A 19,011-nucleotide genomic window follows, 5' to 3' on the forward strand; every position below is an offset into this window, starting at 1 on the left:
AACTTCTTGATGTTAAAAGCTCATGCTACTTTTGTCCTATGATCTTTATTGCATCTTCACGTTTCATTCTGCCTTCTATTAATGCCAGGGCAACAAGCATGGAGGTCTCCCAGGGCTGCAACATAATGACTATCAGTACAACAACCATGTTCTTCACCAAACGTGATTTTTTTATAAGACTTAACCAGTCATCAACAGTCTGGTTTGGATGGTGGTGCACCTTCATCAGAAACCAGTCAAGAACATGGGTACCTTCTTTTTCCTTAAGAATAGTGTCATACATTGCTTTACATACTCTTACTATTGTGGTAACTCCACACTTCGAAGTTACTCAATAACTTTGTTTAAGGTCTCATTGGTTGTATTGCATATAAAAGGAAATATCATGGGTTTGTATGTGATTTCATGGGAGGCAGTTCATTCAAGCCATGTTAATTTAGTTACAAAAGAATTTTAAAAAGTGAATACAGAAATGATGTAAAGAAACTTCAACACATTCCACTTGAAATTTTCAGTGCTTTGAAGTTGGAAGTATTCAAAAAAAAAAAAAATGAACCTCCTAGCAAGAAGCAGATCTTCAGTCGTAACATCGAACAATAGTAAGGAAGTGCACGGAGGCTTAATCCATCTAGGCCAGAACTGGAAAATGCTGTGCATATTTCCACCCAACTCTTCTGTGTACAGGAACTGCTCTTACGTGGCTTTCTGGTGAACTAATAATGAATTTTTACATTTCTCTTGTTCTTGTAAAGGTTATGCTGTGCTTGGCAGTAATCTTCATTGTCCTTCAGAAACTCCATAAATGTGTGATGACAAAAGAGGAATATGTTTACTCATAGAAAATTGCAGCTTAATCATACAGTGGGTACCATGGTGGCAGTGACATAGGTGCAGTGGTTGTAGCCACAAGGCAGGAGGTCCACAGTGGTCAGTTGCAGGGTGGAGGTAGTGTAGGTGTTGACAGAGGCACCAGGCTAATATTAGGTTTTGAAAAATAATTAATTCAATTCCTCAAGCATTCCTAGTCAGATTTTATTGTAATTTAAAAAAGATTTTGGGAAGATTTTTCAGCTTTTAAAGGTAAAAATGGACTTAAAATCTATAACTATAAAATTAAATGATTTGTTTATTTAAAATTTAAGAAGTATTTGTAATGAAGTTTAAAGCGTAAATACTATATCTTGGAAATAATATATGATATAATGCTTGTCATGTGCTTATTTTATTAGTACAGTGCTTAAAATATATCAAGTACTCAATAAATGTTAGTTATCATCGTATTAAACGAAAACACATGTGACTTTGAATATATGAGCCTTTAGCTAGCTAGTTGTACCCTCATGTAACATGTGTGCAGCTATTGACTTCCTGTCTCTGCAATGCAGTTTTTTAAATTTTATTTCTAATAATATCAGGTCAAAATATCTGGCATCATATAATCTAGTAATGCCATTTGTTTGACATTTGGCAAGTTGAATGTAATTCATAAAATCTTAATTGTCTCGCACCTGCTGCTTCTAGATTTGTTATGATTACCTTCATAGTGCACAGTGGCGAGATTTATTAACTTGGAGGTTCCTTAACACATGGATGAGGAGAAAGAAAAGCCTAAAAGTGAATGACTCTGGCATCAAGCTAATGATGATATAACAAAATTTGTTGCATTTGCTTGGTCCAACAGTCATTAAATTCCTGAAGAAGCAATAATATACAGAGTATTCCTGAATAATTTATGTCAGGAAAAAAAAAGTGACACCTTTGAGTAGAAACCCTGAGATTTATTAGTAGGAGAGCATCAAAGATCCCTTTGATCCTCAGTTACTGTTCTAGATTGGAATGATGATGTTATTGAAGGTAAGCCTGGTGATCCTACCTCTGGTAGCTAAAAATGCTCTATAGTAGTAGCATGGTTTAGAATGTATAGCAATTTTAAGTGAACAGTTTAGAAACATTTGACCAATATAGTACTTTATTTAAATTTCATTCAGTGAAAATTATTTATTAAGGTAATATCAGTGTATCATAAATGAAAAGTTATCATTTTTGAAATTTCACACTCTAATAGTCTATGGCAGTGGTCGATAAACTGCGGCTCGCGAGCCACATGCGGCTCTTTGGCCCCTTGAGTGTGGCTCTTCCACAAAATACCACGTGCGGGCACACGTACAGTGCAATTGAAACTTCGTGGCCCATGCACAGAAGTTGGTATTTTGTGGAAGAGCCACACTCAAGGGGCCAAAGAGCCGCATGTGGCTCGCGAGCCGCAGTTTGCCAACCACTGGGCTATGGTAATAAAATGTTATTCATTGATATAAAATGTTATTCATCTGTACACACACACACACACACACACATATATACACTAGAGGCCCAGTGCACGAAAATTCATGCACTGGGGGGGGGGGTCCCCTTAACCCAACTGCCCCCTCTCACAGTCTGGGAGCCCTCAAGGGATGTCCTACTGACGGCTTAGGCCCGCTCCTCTGCAGGAGGCTACAGCCTGATCAGGGGAAGACGCCAGCCCCATCACCCTGCTGTTGTTGCCGCTGCCACCTCGCAGCCACCAAGATGTTTTCATCAACACGGACTCCAGTCCCTTCACCATGAAAAAATGACAACTTTCTTTAGGCATTTTCAAGATGTCTCTTTCATAGAATATGACATTTCTTTCTTTCTTTTTTTTTAATCCTCACCTGAGGATATGTTTCCATTGATTTTTAGAGAGCGTGGAAGAGAGAGGGAAAGACAGAGAGAAACATCATTGTGAGAGGGACACGTTAATTGGTTGTCTCCTGCATGAGCCCTGACCCGGGCCCTGGCCAGGGAGGAGCCTTCAACCTAGGTATGTGCCCTTGACCAGAATCGAACCGGGACCCTGCGGTCCGCAGGCTGAGGCTCTATCCACTGAGCCAAACCGGCTAGGGCAGGATATGACATTTCTTAGCCCTTCCAGTAGCAGACCTCTGTTTTATCTGCCAGGAGTGAGGTGGAAAAACCCTAGATCACCTTCTTGGATTCTTATTACCCAAGCGAGTGGTGTGCCGCAAGCTTAGCCAATGAGCTGTCAGAAAAGGTGTTTCTTGTGCAGCTTGCGCGCAGACATGGGACTTCTGGCGTGCAGTGGCTGCCAGGCCCTCTCTCTCTGGCCTTTCACAGCTGCGACAAAGGCCCTCTTTTCTCTCTCTGACCCTTTGCAACCACAACGACTTTGTCGGGATGGACGTCCGGAAGATGTCCAGTCTAATTAGCATATTACCCTTTTATTAGTATAGATAAACACACATATATATAGACACATATATATATAGACATATATAACCACTGGTTACTGGTTCCTGATTGGGCCAAGGAAAAATTTCAGGGAGGTGTGAAAGAGTCCTAGCAGTATTGATGCAGGGCTTACCTGTTCTTTCAATGTTGGCAAACATGATAATAGGAAAGTATTTATTTTAGACCATTTTCCTCCCACATATGTTTCTTTTTTGATAAGTTTTAAAATTTCATTTTTATATTTATGATCATTAAAATCTATATAAGCATGATCAAAGTATTCTATCTAGATTATATCCAAGAGTGGTAAGGGAAGACAGTATTAGCACTTTCTTATTTTATCTGTAAAAGGAAAGAAACTATGCTTCACTGATATTTATTATATATATTTAAAGTAGCAAATACTTAAGTCTTAGCAATCAGTGTAAATATATATATATATACACACACACATATATATACTGTATATACATATACATATGTGTATATATGTATATATATTTACATACATATATACTGTATATACATATATACATATGTGCGTATATGTATGTATATACATATATACATATGTGTATATATGTATACATATTTACACACATATATACTGTATATACATATATACATATGCGTATATATATGTGTGTGTGTATCAACACTAATAAAAGAGAAAAATGGTAATTGGCGTACGACGATACCCTTTTCATTGGCTAATCAGGGCTATATGCAAATTAACTGCCAACTAAGATTGGCAGTTAACTGCCAACAAGATGGCGGTTAATTTGCATATGTAGGCACAATGCAGGGAGGCGAAAGGGAAAGCAGGAAGAAGCGCCCTGCCACTGACAGTGATCGGAAACCCAGGGGGGACCTAAGAGCTGGGGGGCAGGGCAAAGACGGCCCTGGGGCTGCCTTTGCCCTGCCCCCCGGCCATGATCGGAGAATCAGGTGCCTTTGCTGCCCTGGCCAGTGATAGCAAGAAGTAGGGGTGGAGCCAGCGATGGGAGCTGGGCACGGTCGAAGCTGGCAGTCCCGGGAGCTAGGGGTCCCTTGCCTGGGCCTAAAGCGGAGCCCACGATCGCGGTGCCCCCCGCTGCCACTGCAGGTCCCTGCTGCCCAAGCCAGATGCCTAGGCCAGAGGCGTTAGGCCTGGGCAGGGGCGGAGCCTGCAACCGTGGGGAGCTGGGGGTCCCCTGCCCAGGCCTGACACCTCTGCCGGAGGCCTCAGGCCTGGTCAAGGGGCCGATCCGGTGATTGGTGATCGGAGGGTGATGAGGGTCAACTCCTCTGGCCGAGGCATCAGGCCTGGGCGGGGGGCGGAGCCGGGGATTGGGAGGATATGATGGTCCCCTTGCCCAGGCCTGAAGCCTGGGTCAGAGGCGTCAGGCTTGGGCGGGGGGTGGAGCAAGCGATCACAGGGAGATGGGGGTCCCCTGCCCAGGCATGATTCCTGGGCCAGAGGCCTCAGGCCTGGGCGGGGGCCAGAGCCAGTGATCAGGGGGAGATGGGGGTCCCCTGTCCAAGCCTGACACCTCTGGCGGAGGCGTGAGGCCTGGGCAAGTTGCCGATCAGGTGATCGGAGGGTGATGGGGGTCTACGCCTCTGGCGGAGGCATCAGGCCTGGGCAAGGGGCAGAGCCAGCAATCGGAGGGGTCTGGGGGTCCCCTGCCCAGGCCTGATGCCTGGGCCAGAGGCATCAGGCCTGGGCTGGGGGCAGAACCAGTGATGGGGGGAAATGAGGGTCCCCTGCCCAGGCCTGACGCCTCTGTCAGAGGCGTCAGGCCTGGGCAAGGGGCCGATCCTGCGATTGGAGGGTGATGGGGGTCAACGCCTGAGGGCTCCCAGTATGTGAGAGGGGGCAGGCTGGGCTGAGGTACACTCCCCCCACCCCCACCACCCAGTGCATGAATTTCGTGCACCGGGCCCCTAGTATATATATATTTACACTGATTGCTAAGACTTAAGTACTTGCTACTTTAAATATATATAACAGACTTAAGTATATATAAGTGTATATATATATATATACACATCCTATATAATAAAAGGCTAATGTGCAAATTGCCCCCACGGGAGTTTGATCGACCAGGAGTTCGACTGCTTGCTATGATGTGCGCTGACCACCAGGGGGCAGTGTGGAACGAAGGAAGGCCCCGGCTGGCAGCTGGCAGCCAGGGGAAGGAAGGCCCTGATCGGCCCTGATCACTGGCCAGGCCTAGGGACCCTACCCATGCATGAATTTCGTGCACTGAGCCTCTAGTATATATAGGTATGCATATATATGTTTGTCTTCACATTCTTTTACTGGAATACATGATTTAAAAAAATGTAAAAACTACTTATGTAAATAACCACTATGTATTGTTTGTATTCAAACCCACTTTGAACTTCATATAACTTCAGTGCTCACTTTTTCTTTTGTTTTTGTGTTAAGAGAAAGCCATATCACCATATGCTTTGTTTTGCGATGTAGCTTTTGCGGGGGCTTGATTAAAGTGTGAAAATTGAGTCATTACACCTGATAGTATAAGATTGCCAATCTGTAAGAATATCATATTATTGTATCGATTGGATATATTTGAGGGATTTTGTCTTAATTTTAATAAGAAACAACTACCTATTATTTATAGGTGTATAGTAGTATGTTTTCAGTGTAGATTGTTTTGGTCTTAATTCCAGCAGTTATTTTATACCCACTCAGTGAAGACTTAAATAACTGAAATAACTGCTGTGACGCTAACTTGATATGCAAGTGAAAAAGACACTATGGAGTCAAGATAGATCTCATGATAACTGGTGTTCAAAGAATGTTTATTGGCCAAGGCATAGTTAAATATAACTACTGAAAAGTAAACAGTCTGGAAGTTATGAATTGCATTTTGTACAACATGTTTTTTGTGAGCAGACTTCTCATATCATCAAATCATATGGTAGTGTGGATATCAAAATATAGAAAAATATGAACTGTAAAGCCAGGCCTGATGTTATCTCTTTCTCCGTTTAAATATAACAGTAGCCATTTAGTTTTAGCAAAATAACATCATCCTTCAAGTGGAATTAATGTTTTTAGAGTAGTATTAGTTTGGTAGTTTTATTGGTTTAATTTATAATTTTATATTTATTTATAGTTTTATAAGAACTATAAACCTAAGGAGTTAACTTTCATGTATATATGTAAGTATTATTATACAAACAATTTAACACTTGGACCAAGTGAGAATTTTTTTCCTCTTGGAAAACAGTTCTGAATTGAACATTTCTTAAGTATTAGAAACAGTGAACAGAGTGTGTGGTTGGACTTCTAAACCTTGGAAATTCAGTCTGTTTTTTGTCCAGTTTTCCATTTACTATCCACAAACGTAATGATTTTTAAATGATGTATTGATTATGTTAACATAGGGTTATTGTGCTTATACTGAGGCTCAAAAGCATCTGGAGGAAAACCTGAAACTAATATAATGTTATATGTCACCTGTAATTGAAAAATAGATTTAAAAATTTTAAGAAAAATATTGATTGAATTCATAATTTGAAGCTGAAATTATTACTTTTTTATGATACTGACATTGAGTAGATATTGAATCTTAAACCAAAAACATGGCCTGAAGAAATACTTTTTATTTTCACACTGAGATTGGGAAGTCAGTTCAGTATTGTTTAATGGTGGCTTTTAATAAAAATATCTGATTAATAATCACTTAATATAAGCTAATCATCTTACATAATTAAAATTATAAGATATATTTTCCATTTTAAGAGGAATAGCTTTCATCATTTTGTGAATATGAATCAGTAACAGCTGAAGATCTGATCTTTGAATGTGGTGGAGTTGGAACCCTTTCAAAATATAAACCTATCCAATTTTCAAGAAAAATCAAAATGATTCAGTTTTGAACTTTAATGTATTTGGAACATATGCAGCAGAACATTTTCTTCTTGTTATCTCCTGCCAAACTAGTTGCTTATGCCAAATTAATCTTTCCCTTATGTTTGGGAAGCTCAAGTACAAGGTAGAATTAATAATTGATGTCCAGCAGTTTTAATGGTAAGATAAAGATAAGTATTTAAGAGAAATTTTTTAATTTTCTCTTAAAGAAAGTATATGCAAAAATGAAAATATTTCATTCACTCAATGAATATTAATTGAATACCTACTATATACCAGGCTGTATTACTGATGGTTACAGTGGTGAACCAGGGTAGATAAAGCCCTGCCCTCAGAGAGTTTGTAATCTAATGGGGGTGGTGGTGGGGGATGATAGGGATTCAGATTCATAAATCACCTGTAGAAAATAAAATACATAATGAGAATAGAATATCTAAGCTGAGGTTGAAATGATATGAAGATTTGGGAGAAGAGAAGTCTAAATTTGGTTGGTAGCCCCTGAAATGGGAAAGGCTTGGCATATTCGTAGGACAGAAAGGTCAATGTAGAAGATGGAACATGGTGGATGGTAGCGGCCAAACAAAGCTAGAGAGATAGAGACCACATTAATTGAGCTTTTTAGACCTTGTAAGGAGTTTTGGTTTTCCTCTAATTATAATGGCGAGTCCTTGGAGGGTTTTAAGTAAGAAAGTTTAATGTTTTGACTTATTTAAGGAAGATCACCCTGGTGCCAATAAGGAGAATGGGCTGTAAAAAGGTGAGAATGGAAGCAGGAAGCCAAGGGGGAGCTATTCTAGTGCCGTCCAATCACGAGTTGATGGTGGCTGGAACTAGGGAGCTCGAGCTAGTGAAGAGTGATTGGGTAGGAGATGTAATCCTGTGATACACTGATCGCACTTGCTTCTGGATTGCGTGTTTTCATATTTAAGCATTTGTGCTTCTGACAGTCAAATTGTTTGGACTATCATAGTTTAACATGAACTGTGTAGGTCCTGAGAATGTCACATATTACTAATTTATTTTTAAATGTTTGGGGAGGATAGTGTGGTTCCTACAGCTTCCTCTTGCTATATGGCATAAAGTACACTCTGTTGGGAAAAAATTTAAATTAGTAACTTCAAGTTCTGCAGATAAATTCATGCCAGATTGCTCTAATTTATCTATTTTAAAACTTATACTACATAAGGATATGAAAAAATAATTCTTTTAAGTATGTAATCAATGATTTCAAGTTATTTTTAATGAAGGAAAGAATGAAAACAATGCCACATGACATAAAGAAAATGCATCTGTTTTTAACTTTTTGGTTTTATTTAAATAATATATTTTCTGGAATTTTTTTTCCAGCCACATTGTTCTGATGCTTGCAGATGATATGGCCTGCAACCCTAGGAATCCCAAGCCAGCTACAGTATTTAGTCACAAGAATATGGAACTAAATGTATATGGAGATGATGTGGAAGTAGATTATAGAAGTTATGAGGTAAATTTTTAATTTAGCAACATTTTTGAAATGTAGTTATTGTTACTCTTAAGTTCTAAAATAGTGGTAGAATAAAATAGTATTGTTCTTTGTCTCCAAACTTTGTACATAATAGTTATTTAAGCCTTGATATAATTTTGTCTCTGGAGTTCATATTAAGGAAACAATATTTAAGTAAAACTACCAGAACATGAATATTTTAAATATGTATTTAGGATAAAATAATTTTATCTTTGTTTTTATGAGAGCATTTTAGTGAGGTTTCATATATTGACTTTCCTTTACAGTAAATGTATTATTTGTTTTTCATATTTGATCAAAAAAATTTTTTTTAAAATATATTTTATTGATTTTTTTACAGAGAGGAAGGGAGAGAGATAGAGAGTTAGAAACATCGATGAGAGAGAAACATCGATCAGCTGCCTCCTGCACATCTCCTACTAGGGATGTGCCCGCAACCAAGGTACATGCCCTTGACCGGAATCGAACCTGGGACCTTTCAGTCCGCAGGCCAATGCTCTATCCACTGAGCCAAGCCGGTTTCGGCCAAAAATTTTAAGTTTTATATTTTTAGTAAATATATTAATTGTGGAAAAATTAAAATGACTAACAAAAACTCACCCATATTTCTACTTCTTAGAGGTAACCACTTTTAATATGCTTCTAGTGTTTTTATGCATATATGATTAAAAATAAAAATGTAAACTTGAATAGTGGCACTATACTATATTTTCTCTCTTGAAATGTCATTTTAAGTTTAATAGATTGTTGCCCAGCTGGCATGACTCAGTGGTTGAGCATTGACCTATGAACCAGGAGGTCATGGTTCTATTCCCTGTCAGGCTACATGCCCAGGTTGTGGGCTTGATCCCCAGTGCGGGGCTTACCAGAGGCAGCCAATCAATGATTCTCTCTCATCATTGATGTTTCTCTCTCTCCCTTTCTCTTCTTCTCTGAAATTAATAATAAAAAAAGGTTGTGAATATGTTTAAAATTTGAAGTGTTCTTTGATGAAGTTTTCCTCAATAATCCTTCTTTTACTAAGTCTACCAAAAGTAAGACACAATGTGCTGTATTCCCAGAATTGTTTTGAAGCAATTTTAAAAGCGTATCTTTGACCTTCCAGGCTGTAAACTACTTGAGGACATGACTTATATATATTACCTATCTTATATCTAGCAAGTACCTTTAGCCCTTTAAAGACTTTAAAGAATATTTGTTGAATGATTAAATGTATATAAATGTTGGACTTTCTATTTGTTTATTTAGTCATTATAAAATGTAGAACAGAATTTTTCCTTCCTTTTTAGCCAATAAGACATCCTATTAAAACACTTAAAAAAAATTTGCTGTCTTCTGGGATAAATTTAAACCAAAGAGCTTACACACACACACACACACACACACACACACACACACACACACACACACACACACTATGATCTAGAGAAAAGCCAAACAAAAAAGCTAGAAAGATTTTTCTGCTTTTTAAATTTAGATCTGTATAATATAACTTTAAATTAGCATTACATTCTCCATGACTTTAAATATGCTTTCAAAGAATCCCAGAGGTGCAGAAATTCCAGGTTGGGAAATCTGGTTTAAAGTGGCATGAATTTTTTACATGTTAAAGATATTCTTCGTGAAATTTAACAAAATGCACTAAAAAATCAAAGATACATAACTTGGGGATTATTCATGGACCGATCCATATGGTTTTATTTTTATGATTTATGGACCTGTCTTTCATGGTTGAACTAGAACTGACAGAAGTGGTTGCCCATATTAACTGCAATAGTTATATAGCTGAATTTATTCACAAGTTTATATATATATATTTTCTTAATCTTCCTAAAGAATTGCCTATGAAGCCAGATTTATAAAATTCTTGGCACTACTTTGCATAGCTTTTAAGTTTTAAATTTAGAATTAACTTTTCTCCCCTTCCAAGTAGTTTTTGTTAGTTTTTTTAAATGAAGGCAGTTATTTTGAGGTGCATATTTAAATTAATATATTTTTAGTTTATTTTTCTTTGTGTTTATTTTCAATTTATATTGAGTAATACATAGAGAAAGGAGAAAGAATGTTTTTTTAAGTAAAAAAAAAAATCAGGTTTCCCTATGTTCTATTTTATCTGATTTCTCTCTCTCTCTCTCTCTCTCTCTCTCTCTCTCTCTCTCTCTCTCGCTTTCAGGTAACTGTGGAGAATTTTTTACGGGTATTAACTGGGAGGATCCCACCTAGTACTCCTCGGTCAAAACGTCTTCTTTCTGATGATAGGAGCAATATTCTTATTTATATGACAGGTAATTTCAGAATTTAGATATTTAATAATAGAATATATTGCTACTCTTTTTAATAAGAAATTTGCATGGAAAGAAATTTAAACAACTTAAATGATATTTTGGTTAAAATAGTTGATTTGTTATACAGTTCCCTCTGTTATATAGTTCTCATAATATATAACAACTTGAAATAATATTTAAGAACAGTGTAACGTTTTGTGCTGTCCCTTAGTTTCTTATTTCTGTTCTTTTTACTATTGCCTTGGTAAAGCTTCTTATGTTTTACTTAATATCCTGCTTTAGCCTCCTTGCCTTCAGTTTTGTCTCCTATTAATTGTCCTACTGAAGTATTTAATAGAAATTGCAAATCTATCCCTCCTCTTCTTAAACCTCTGGTTTCCAATGATGGAGTCTCAAATATTAGTATGTATGAGGATTACCTAAATGCAGATACTTAGGCCTTTTCCTAAAATCCTGATTTAGTTTTGCTCCAGAGTGTGGCTCATGAAACTGCATTTTTAATATAGTTCCCCAGTATGAGCTGCTGTAGTCTTTTGTCTATACATTGAGTGCTGTTGTAAAGTCCTCCATAATATAGTTATATTATTTGTGGAGTTATACTATATGTAATATATAATTAATATAATTTAGTTAATATTATTACTTATTTAATTTTAGTTCTTATACTTTTTCTAATTCCCTTCCAAGCATTGGACTATTTCGGTTCTCAGATTGTTTGCTTATGCTTATTGCCTTTGCTTATTGATGTCTTCTCAGTTCACTTTGCCTACCTGATTATTCCTTAACGTTTTAGTCTCAGTGATTTTCCTTTCTAAGTCTAGGGTGACCTATGTTTTCAATTGCTTGCAGCAGTTTTAGTTTACACCTATTGTCCCAATGTAATTAACAGTGCCCCCTTTCTTCCTCAGAAGTGTCCTGGTATGTCCTGGTATTGCCCTAAGATACTTCTCATCTCCATGGCTGGTGTAGGCTCTTTTCTTTGCACTCCCATATTAATCTGCAGTTTCTATTTTAGCATTTAAGTTATGATTACTTTTTTGTCTGGATATTTATTGACTTTATTACATTTTGAACTCCAAGGTGTCAATGATGATGTATTTTTCACCTTTTCATCACCAGTGCCCTGTCTTATAGTAGTATTCAGTAAATAGGAATGTTGATCTGTTGTCATTTAAACATTTTTTTCAGGGACATTCCATTAAGCTGATGATAAAACAGGTGCAGAATGATTCTTAGATGTCACAGAAAGGCTGTTACTGACCCCTACTTAGCAGTTTCCTTTTATTTATCTATCACTCTGCATTTATTTACAGCTTTTAAAATGCAGTCAATTTATAAACCTTATAAATGAACTCAGCAGAGTTAGTGAAGTCAGGAAAGTTTTAATTTTAGTTTATTTAAGTTACAAGAAATTTTAAAGCCTTTGTGGCAAATGGGACGAAGTATAGTCTTGTAGCTTAGCTTTATTTGATACACCAAACTAGAGGTTTTACAACAGTTTTTTTTTCTGAGTTGATTGATATGGAAGAAATTCCAGTAATCTAAAATAGGATTTTGTAAACGATGGTCCATGAAAGGGCTCCCTGTTTTGAAAATCAAGTTTTAGTGGAACATAGTCGCATCCATTTGTTTTACGTGTTTTCTATGACTGCTTTTACACTACAATAGCAGAGTCCTGATGACCCACAAGCCTGTAACATTTACTACCTGGCCCTTTACAGAAGGAGTTTGCTAACCCATGGAAGAAGATAGGAGGGTTGCTAATTATAATATGGTGATAAAACTGATAATAGCTAGTATTTACTGAGGCTTACTATACCTAAGGTAGTATTCTAAACCACTGTGTGTAGTTCATTTCATCCTCACAGCAACCGAAGGTGCTGATATTTAGAATTGATATAGGGTTGTGTGGGTTGTGCACTTCACTTAAGTGTTTGGGTAGGGAGGTGAGTGGCAGCTAAAATTCAGTAAATGTTTACACTTACTAAGCTGTGTGCCCTGCCATAGAGTTGTCTAATGGGAAGGAGTAGTATTTTCCCCCCACAAAGGCATACCCACTAACCACTTCTGAGCTCACAGGACTGCATATATTCAGAGAGGCAATAAAATAGAAAACTTTTTCTATTTTGCTGCCCAGTGGGAGGTGCCTTTATAAAATCTGTAGCTATGTAGGCATGCTAATGAAGGTCTTACTGACATATTTCTCACTTTACAGCTGAAGAAACTGAGGCATAGAAAGATTAAGTGATTTAAGATAACAGTCATTAAGTGGATAAGCTGTTGTTAGAATCCAGACAGATTGAGTCTTTAATTCATTCTAAATGTCAGAATCTTCTGGTCAACTCTCCAGGGTGGAATTTGATACTTGTAAAAACATCACTTTTTAAGTGATAACTACACTTTCTAGTAGTAAAGCATTCCAAGTATACACTGTGAATAGTGCTGGCTTACCATGAGACTTGCTAGTGTCTTCTACTTTTTGCTCACCACACGTGTTTGCTCAGTGTATGAGAAATTTTCATCTATGGAAACTCATTTCTGACCTAATAATGGAGCCAATGAGAAAATGTAAATGTGCTTTTCTATAACTGAATGATAGAAAAACTCTTAGAGATATTATATCTACTGTTTTTATGTCTATCATTGTTCTCTTTGTAATTGGTATAAAATTAACTTTCACAGTATTTTTACTTTAGAGTATGTAATAACAAATAATATTAAAGATTGCCATGAAAGAAATAAATATTTATATCTGGATATATGTGGTTTGCATTTAAAAATGTGTCTGTTTGATCTTTTGCCTCTTCCTATAAGGACATGGTGGCAATGGTTTCTTGAAATTTCAAGATTCTGAAGAAATTACCAACATAGAACTTGCAGATGCTTTTGAACAAATGTGGCAGAAAAGACGGTAATTAGCAAATAACTACTTTTCACAAGATAAATTGGTACCTAATTTTTCCATGGTTAGTAGATCTGTAGATCCTACTTTATGAGATTTTTAATTTATTTGAATCATTTCTTTTAGATTTATGTTTGTTATTTCTAGTGAATGGAGTTATTTTTAGAAGAAAAAATTCAGAGTTATTGAAGAACATGGAAAAAAGTTAACCTTTCAAGATCACAGCTCTTATTATTTAACCATCTTTTCGAGGAGCTAAGAGTCCCACTAACAACGTTCCCCATTATGTAGGGGGATTATGAACAGATACTCATTTTCCACCTTGTGCCTAATCTTACTTTTTGCACATTCTCTGGCCCTCCGTGTGATAACAATATATTACTATTTGGAAAAAAAATGTTGAAATTACCATTAGCATAAAATTTGTAACGACTCATTACAATGATATATTGTTATTAATCTAATGCTAAGCATCCCTTTAGTGGAAAGTTGTTATATGAACTTATTGAGTGAATTTAAAATAGAACAGTGTGGTGATGGCCAGAAGGAAGCGGGGAGCAGGACTGGATGGAGTGGGCAAAGGGAGGAAAATGGGGACATCTGTAATAGTGTCAACAATAAAAATAAAGTTAAAAAATAGCCATAGCACTGCTTTTAACTTGGTTACCTTCAAGAAACACCTATGGGTACCTTTTAAACATATGGCACAGAGGGGAATGTGATGCTTATTTTGCCTTGAAAGGGTTAAAAATATAGTAGAAGAGAATACACAACTACGCTACAAATTAAATATTATAAATATTGAATTATAAGCATAAGCAGAATATATGGAAGTATTGAGGAGGAAGATTTTGCTAGTTACTGGTTTAATCTTATTCATAGTTTACATTTATTGAATGCATAGTAGGTGCTGGGCATTGTGTGATTAAGTTTCAATAACAGCTCCAGGAAGTAGCTACTTATATTGTTCCTGCTTTTTATAAATGATTAAATTGAGCTAAACAGATTAAGTAACTTGCCACGCTTTACACAACTAGAAAGTGCCAGCACTAGGATCCATGCCCAGGTGATGCAATATTGTACTGCTTCACGTAACCTTAGAAGTTTCTGATCCTCAGGGGCCTCCACTGAGTTTGTCTCAGAAGAAATGTTATATTAATTGTACCTTCTATCACCTGCTTAGATATTGTGGTTCAAGATTACATACTTTTGCCTGGCCGGCTTGGCTCAATGGTTGAGCATCAACCTATGAACTAGGAGGTCACGGTTCAATTCCTGGTCAGGGCACATGCCCAGTTGTGGGCTCGGTTCCCAGTATAGGGTGTGCAGAAAGCAGCCAGTCAGTGATTCTCTGTCATCATTGATGTTTCTATCTCTCTCTCCCTCTCCCTACCTTTCTGAAATCAATAAAAAAATTAAAAAAGAAAGATTACATACTTTCTTTTCTAGGTGCAATGTTAGCTATTTGCCTAGATCCAGTGTCTGCAGTAAACCTCTGAGAAAACGTATCTGCTCCCTACTTTCACTTTCACCAGTGAGGCAGCTCATTCTAAAATATATAGCTTATTATGTTTATTCTTTCACTTAAAAAAAGCCTTTGGTGGCTTCTTCAAATTTATAGGGTAGGATCCAGACTTTATATTGGATACTTTATTTACAGATTGACCTAACCTAACCTTTTTGAAATGAATTTCCCTCCATTTCCCCAAATTACTTTAAATCCTAGCTATATAGTATTATTCTCCCATTTCCCCAAACATTTATACTTATTCACATGTATGTGCCTTAGCACAAGCTTTTTCTTTCTTTGCTGGATACAATAACACTCACTCGTCACTGCCCATGTCAGACATCACCTTTTCCCGACCTGCCTTTCTTTACAGTTCTCTCTGTTCCTTTCTCAGTGCTCTTACAGCACTTTGACTTTCCTAAGCAATATGAGAGCAGGGACTGTTGTATTTCCAGCTTAGTATCAGGCACATTGTAGGCTCTCAATAAATATTTGTATCACTTATCGTACAGTTTAGCATCTGTCTTCCAGTTAAATTTTTAAGCTCTTTGAGTATGGTGACTAAGTCATATTTGTGTGTGTGTGTGTGTATTTTTTTAAATTTCTATTTTTTTTTTTCTGAATGTAGGTCAGTTTCTAGGGCAGCATGAGTACCAAGTCTGTGTTTGTTGAATTCAGTCTTGAGTATTCATTAGAATTCTGAATTATGTGGCACAGATAAGGGAAGGGGAAAGAGTTGGGGCACAATAACCACTCCCCACTGAGGTGGTTTTTCTAGACAGGATTATACCTTTAATATTTCTAATATCAAATTCGTATTGGGAATTCTTCTGAAAAGTTTCAATTTTTAACTAATGAAATGACTAAGATATAACTTAAACATGTTATGCTATGGAAGTATTGTAAAAATATTAGTCAATGTATGATTAACAACATGATTCATGTCAAAGATATTACTACTTTTCTTTCAGCTACAATGAGCTACTGTTTATTATTGATACTTGTCAAGGAGCATCCATGTATGAGCGATTTTATTCTCCTAACATAATGGCTTTAGCTAGCAGCCAAGTGGGGGAAGATTCACTCTCGGTAGGTGATTTTTCCCATTTGTAAACTGCATTGTCTTTAGAATGTGTAGCTGTTTCTCAAATCACTTATATGCTTAATGAGTATATCTGCTACTTCTTATTCTTAGGCTTTTTTAATACCTTAGAAGGAAACTTTGATTACATTTAAAACATTGGTTATAATTATGTTATTAGACATATATTTTTTGCTTGGCTTTTAAAACGTTTTTTTTTTTTTTTAAATTGATGTATAATTGACATTGGTTTTAGGTATATAACATGATTTGATATCTTATATAATAAAAGCCTAATATGCTAAGTGTCCGGTGATCCGGTCATCCATTCAACCAATCAAAGTATAATATGCTAATGACATGCTAAGGCCGCTCAACTGCTCACTATGACATGTACTTACTACTAGGGGGCAGACAGTTGATGGTCGACCAGCCGCTATGATGTGCACTGACCACCAGGGAGCAGATGCTTGCAAGGTTAGCTTGCTGCTGGGGTCTGGCCAATTGGGACTGAGTGAGACAGGCTGGACATGCCCTGGAGCCCTCCCTCGGTTTCTCCCTGGCTGGCCAACCTCCCGCCTCCCTCCCCGGTCCCCATCGTGCACCAGTGGGGTCCCTCAGCCTGGCCTGTATTTTCTCGCAATCTGGGACCCCTTGGGGGATGTCAGAGAGCTGGTTTCGGTCTGATCCTGCAGGCCAGGCCAAAGGACTGCACTGGTGCCTGAATTCGTGCACCGGGCTTCTAGTTTGTATATATTGTGAAATGATCACCACAATAAGTGTAAATAATATCTGTCACCATACAGAGTTATATAATCTTTTTTCATGTAATGGGAACTTTTAAGATCTCTTTTAGCAATGTTCAAATATGCAATACAGAATTATTAATGGAAGTTGCTGTGCTATAAATTACACACCCATGATTTATTTATTTTATGATTGGAGGTTTGTACCTTTTGACTTCCTTCAGCTATTTGGCCCACCACATATCTCCATGTCTTTGGCAACCACCAATCTGTTCTCTGTATCTATGAGCTTGTTTTATTTTTATTCCATATTATTTTATTCTTTTTCATGGCTGAATAATATGCTATTGTATATGTTTTGGTTTTTTGTAGCATCAACCAGATCCTGCAATTGGAGTTCACCTTATGGATAGATACACATTTTATGTCTTAGAATTTTTGGAAGAAATTAATCCAGCTAGCCAAACTAATATGAATGACCTTGTAAGTATTTGCTTGATTTGATTATAGCACATAGGTATGCTAATCTTAACATGATCAGTGAAGTCTATTATTCCGTGTACTACTAGGGTACTGTGCCATATGCTGAAGGCAGCCTTGTAAAACCACACCTTGAATCTCCCTTTACAGTAGTATCTCTTTACTACAAGAAACATATAGATTTAGCCTAGTTATCTTGCTCTTCCTTGAGATACTTTTCTATTTTCATTCATTTGCTCTGCTCTTTTTCCTCCCAGAAATGTACTTTTTTATATTCACATATTGAAATTCTGCCTATTTTTCAGGAGTAAAATCAGATCCTGCCTCCTTCAGGAAGTCTTCCCAAATTCTTCCTTGTTGGAATTTGCATTAAAAAAAAAGCTTTTCAGAGCTTTATTTCTCTTTTGTATCATTTACCATAGTCTATCTTTTTTTGAACTTACAGAGTGTGAGTGTCTTTCTCACTTAATGGGAAGTTCTTGGAGTAGAGGGACCTTTTCTTACGTATTTTTGTGCACCTACAACTTTTAATACAGTGTACTGACATGGCTTGTTGAATTTAGCTCACTTTTTCCACTGATTTTTCTGTACTGGTTGTATCTTTTTAAATAAATCTATTTAGAGGTTGCTATTGAAAATAGGTGTAACTGCCCTAGCTGGTTTGGCTCAGTGGATAGAGCATCGGCCTACAGACTGAAGGGTCCCAGGTTTGATTGTGGCCAAGGGCACATGCTAGGGTTGTGGCCTTGATCCTCAGTAGGGGGCGTGCAGGAGGCAGCGTATCAATGATTTCCTCTCATCATTGATGTTTCTCTCTCTCTCTCTCCCTTTCCCTTCCTCTCTGAAATCAATTAAAAAGAAATAAAGAAAGTAGGCATAATAAAAGCTTGAAACAATTCTAGATTGGATAGTACTGTGCATCAATGACATTCACTCTTTTCCCCCCATTAATTTACATCTTGTTCATGCATTCACATATTTCTTGAGTTATTGCTAAGTGCCAGGCACTGGCTATATACCCTAGTGAAAGAGGCAGGCACTGTCCTTACCTTCATGTAGCTTCAGAATGAAGGGGGTGCTGGGTAAACCTTGAGGACAGGACCATGTCTTACCAATTTTTGTTTCTTCTGTGAAGGTAACAGTAGGAAGTGTATGTAATAGGTACTTTATATGCTTTGCTGAGTGATTGAATATGTGTCTGTCCTTGGTAATTTATTGATGTGGGTTATCAGGAGTAAGATTAACTTAAAAATTACTGTGAGATCTATGTAGCAATGAAGTTGTGTTTTTAGACAATAGTTTTTGGAGCACTGGTGTCTGCACATGCCATGGATTTGTTCTCATCAT

General features: G+C 37.2%; 1 protein-coding gene across 2 annotated transcripts in view; it reads left to right on the forward strand.

Annotated features, from left to right (window-relative positions):
* The window catches only part of PIGK (phosphatidylinositol glycan anchor biosynthesis class K), a 91,992-nt gene that overhangs the window by 13,429 nt on the left and 59,552 nt on the right, over window positions 1-19,011 (forward strand). For both annotated transcript variants that reach the window (XM_059689154.1, XM_059689155.1), the window contains exons 4-8: window positions 8,504-8,639; window positions 10,834-10,945; window positions 13,760-13,856; window positions 16,329-16,446; window positions 17,557-17,667. In XM_059689154.1, coding sequence (XP_059545137.1) covers window positions 8,504-8,639; window positions 10,834-10,945; window positions 13,760-13,856; window positions 16,329-16,446; window positions 17,557-17,667 — 574 coding nt within the window. The remainder of the gene's footprint in view (window positions 1-8,503; window positions 8,640-10,833; window positions 10,946-13,759; window positions 13,857-16,328; window positions 16,447-17,556; window positions 17,668-19,011) is intronic.

Source organism: Myotis daubentonii, chromosome 3 (assembly GCF_963259705.1).
Source record: "Myotis daubentonii chromosome 3, mMyoDau2.1, whole genome shotgun sequence".
Taxonomy (NCBI): Eukaryota; Metazoa; Chordata; class Mammalia; order Chiroptera; family Vespertilionidae; genus Myotis; species Myotis daubentonii.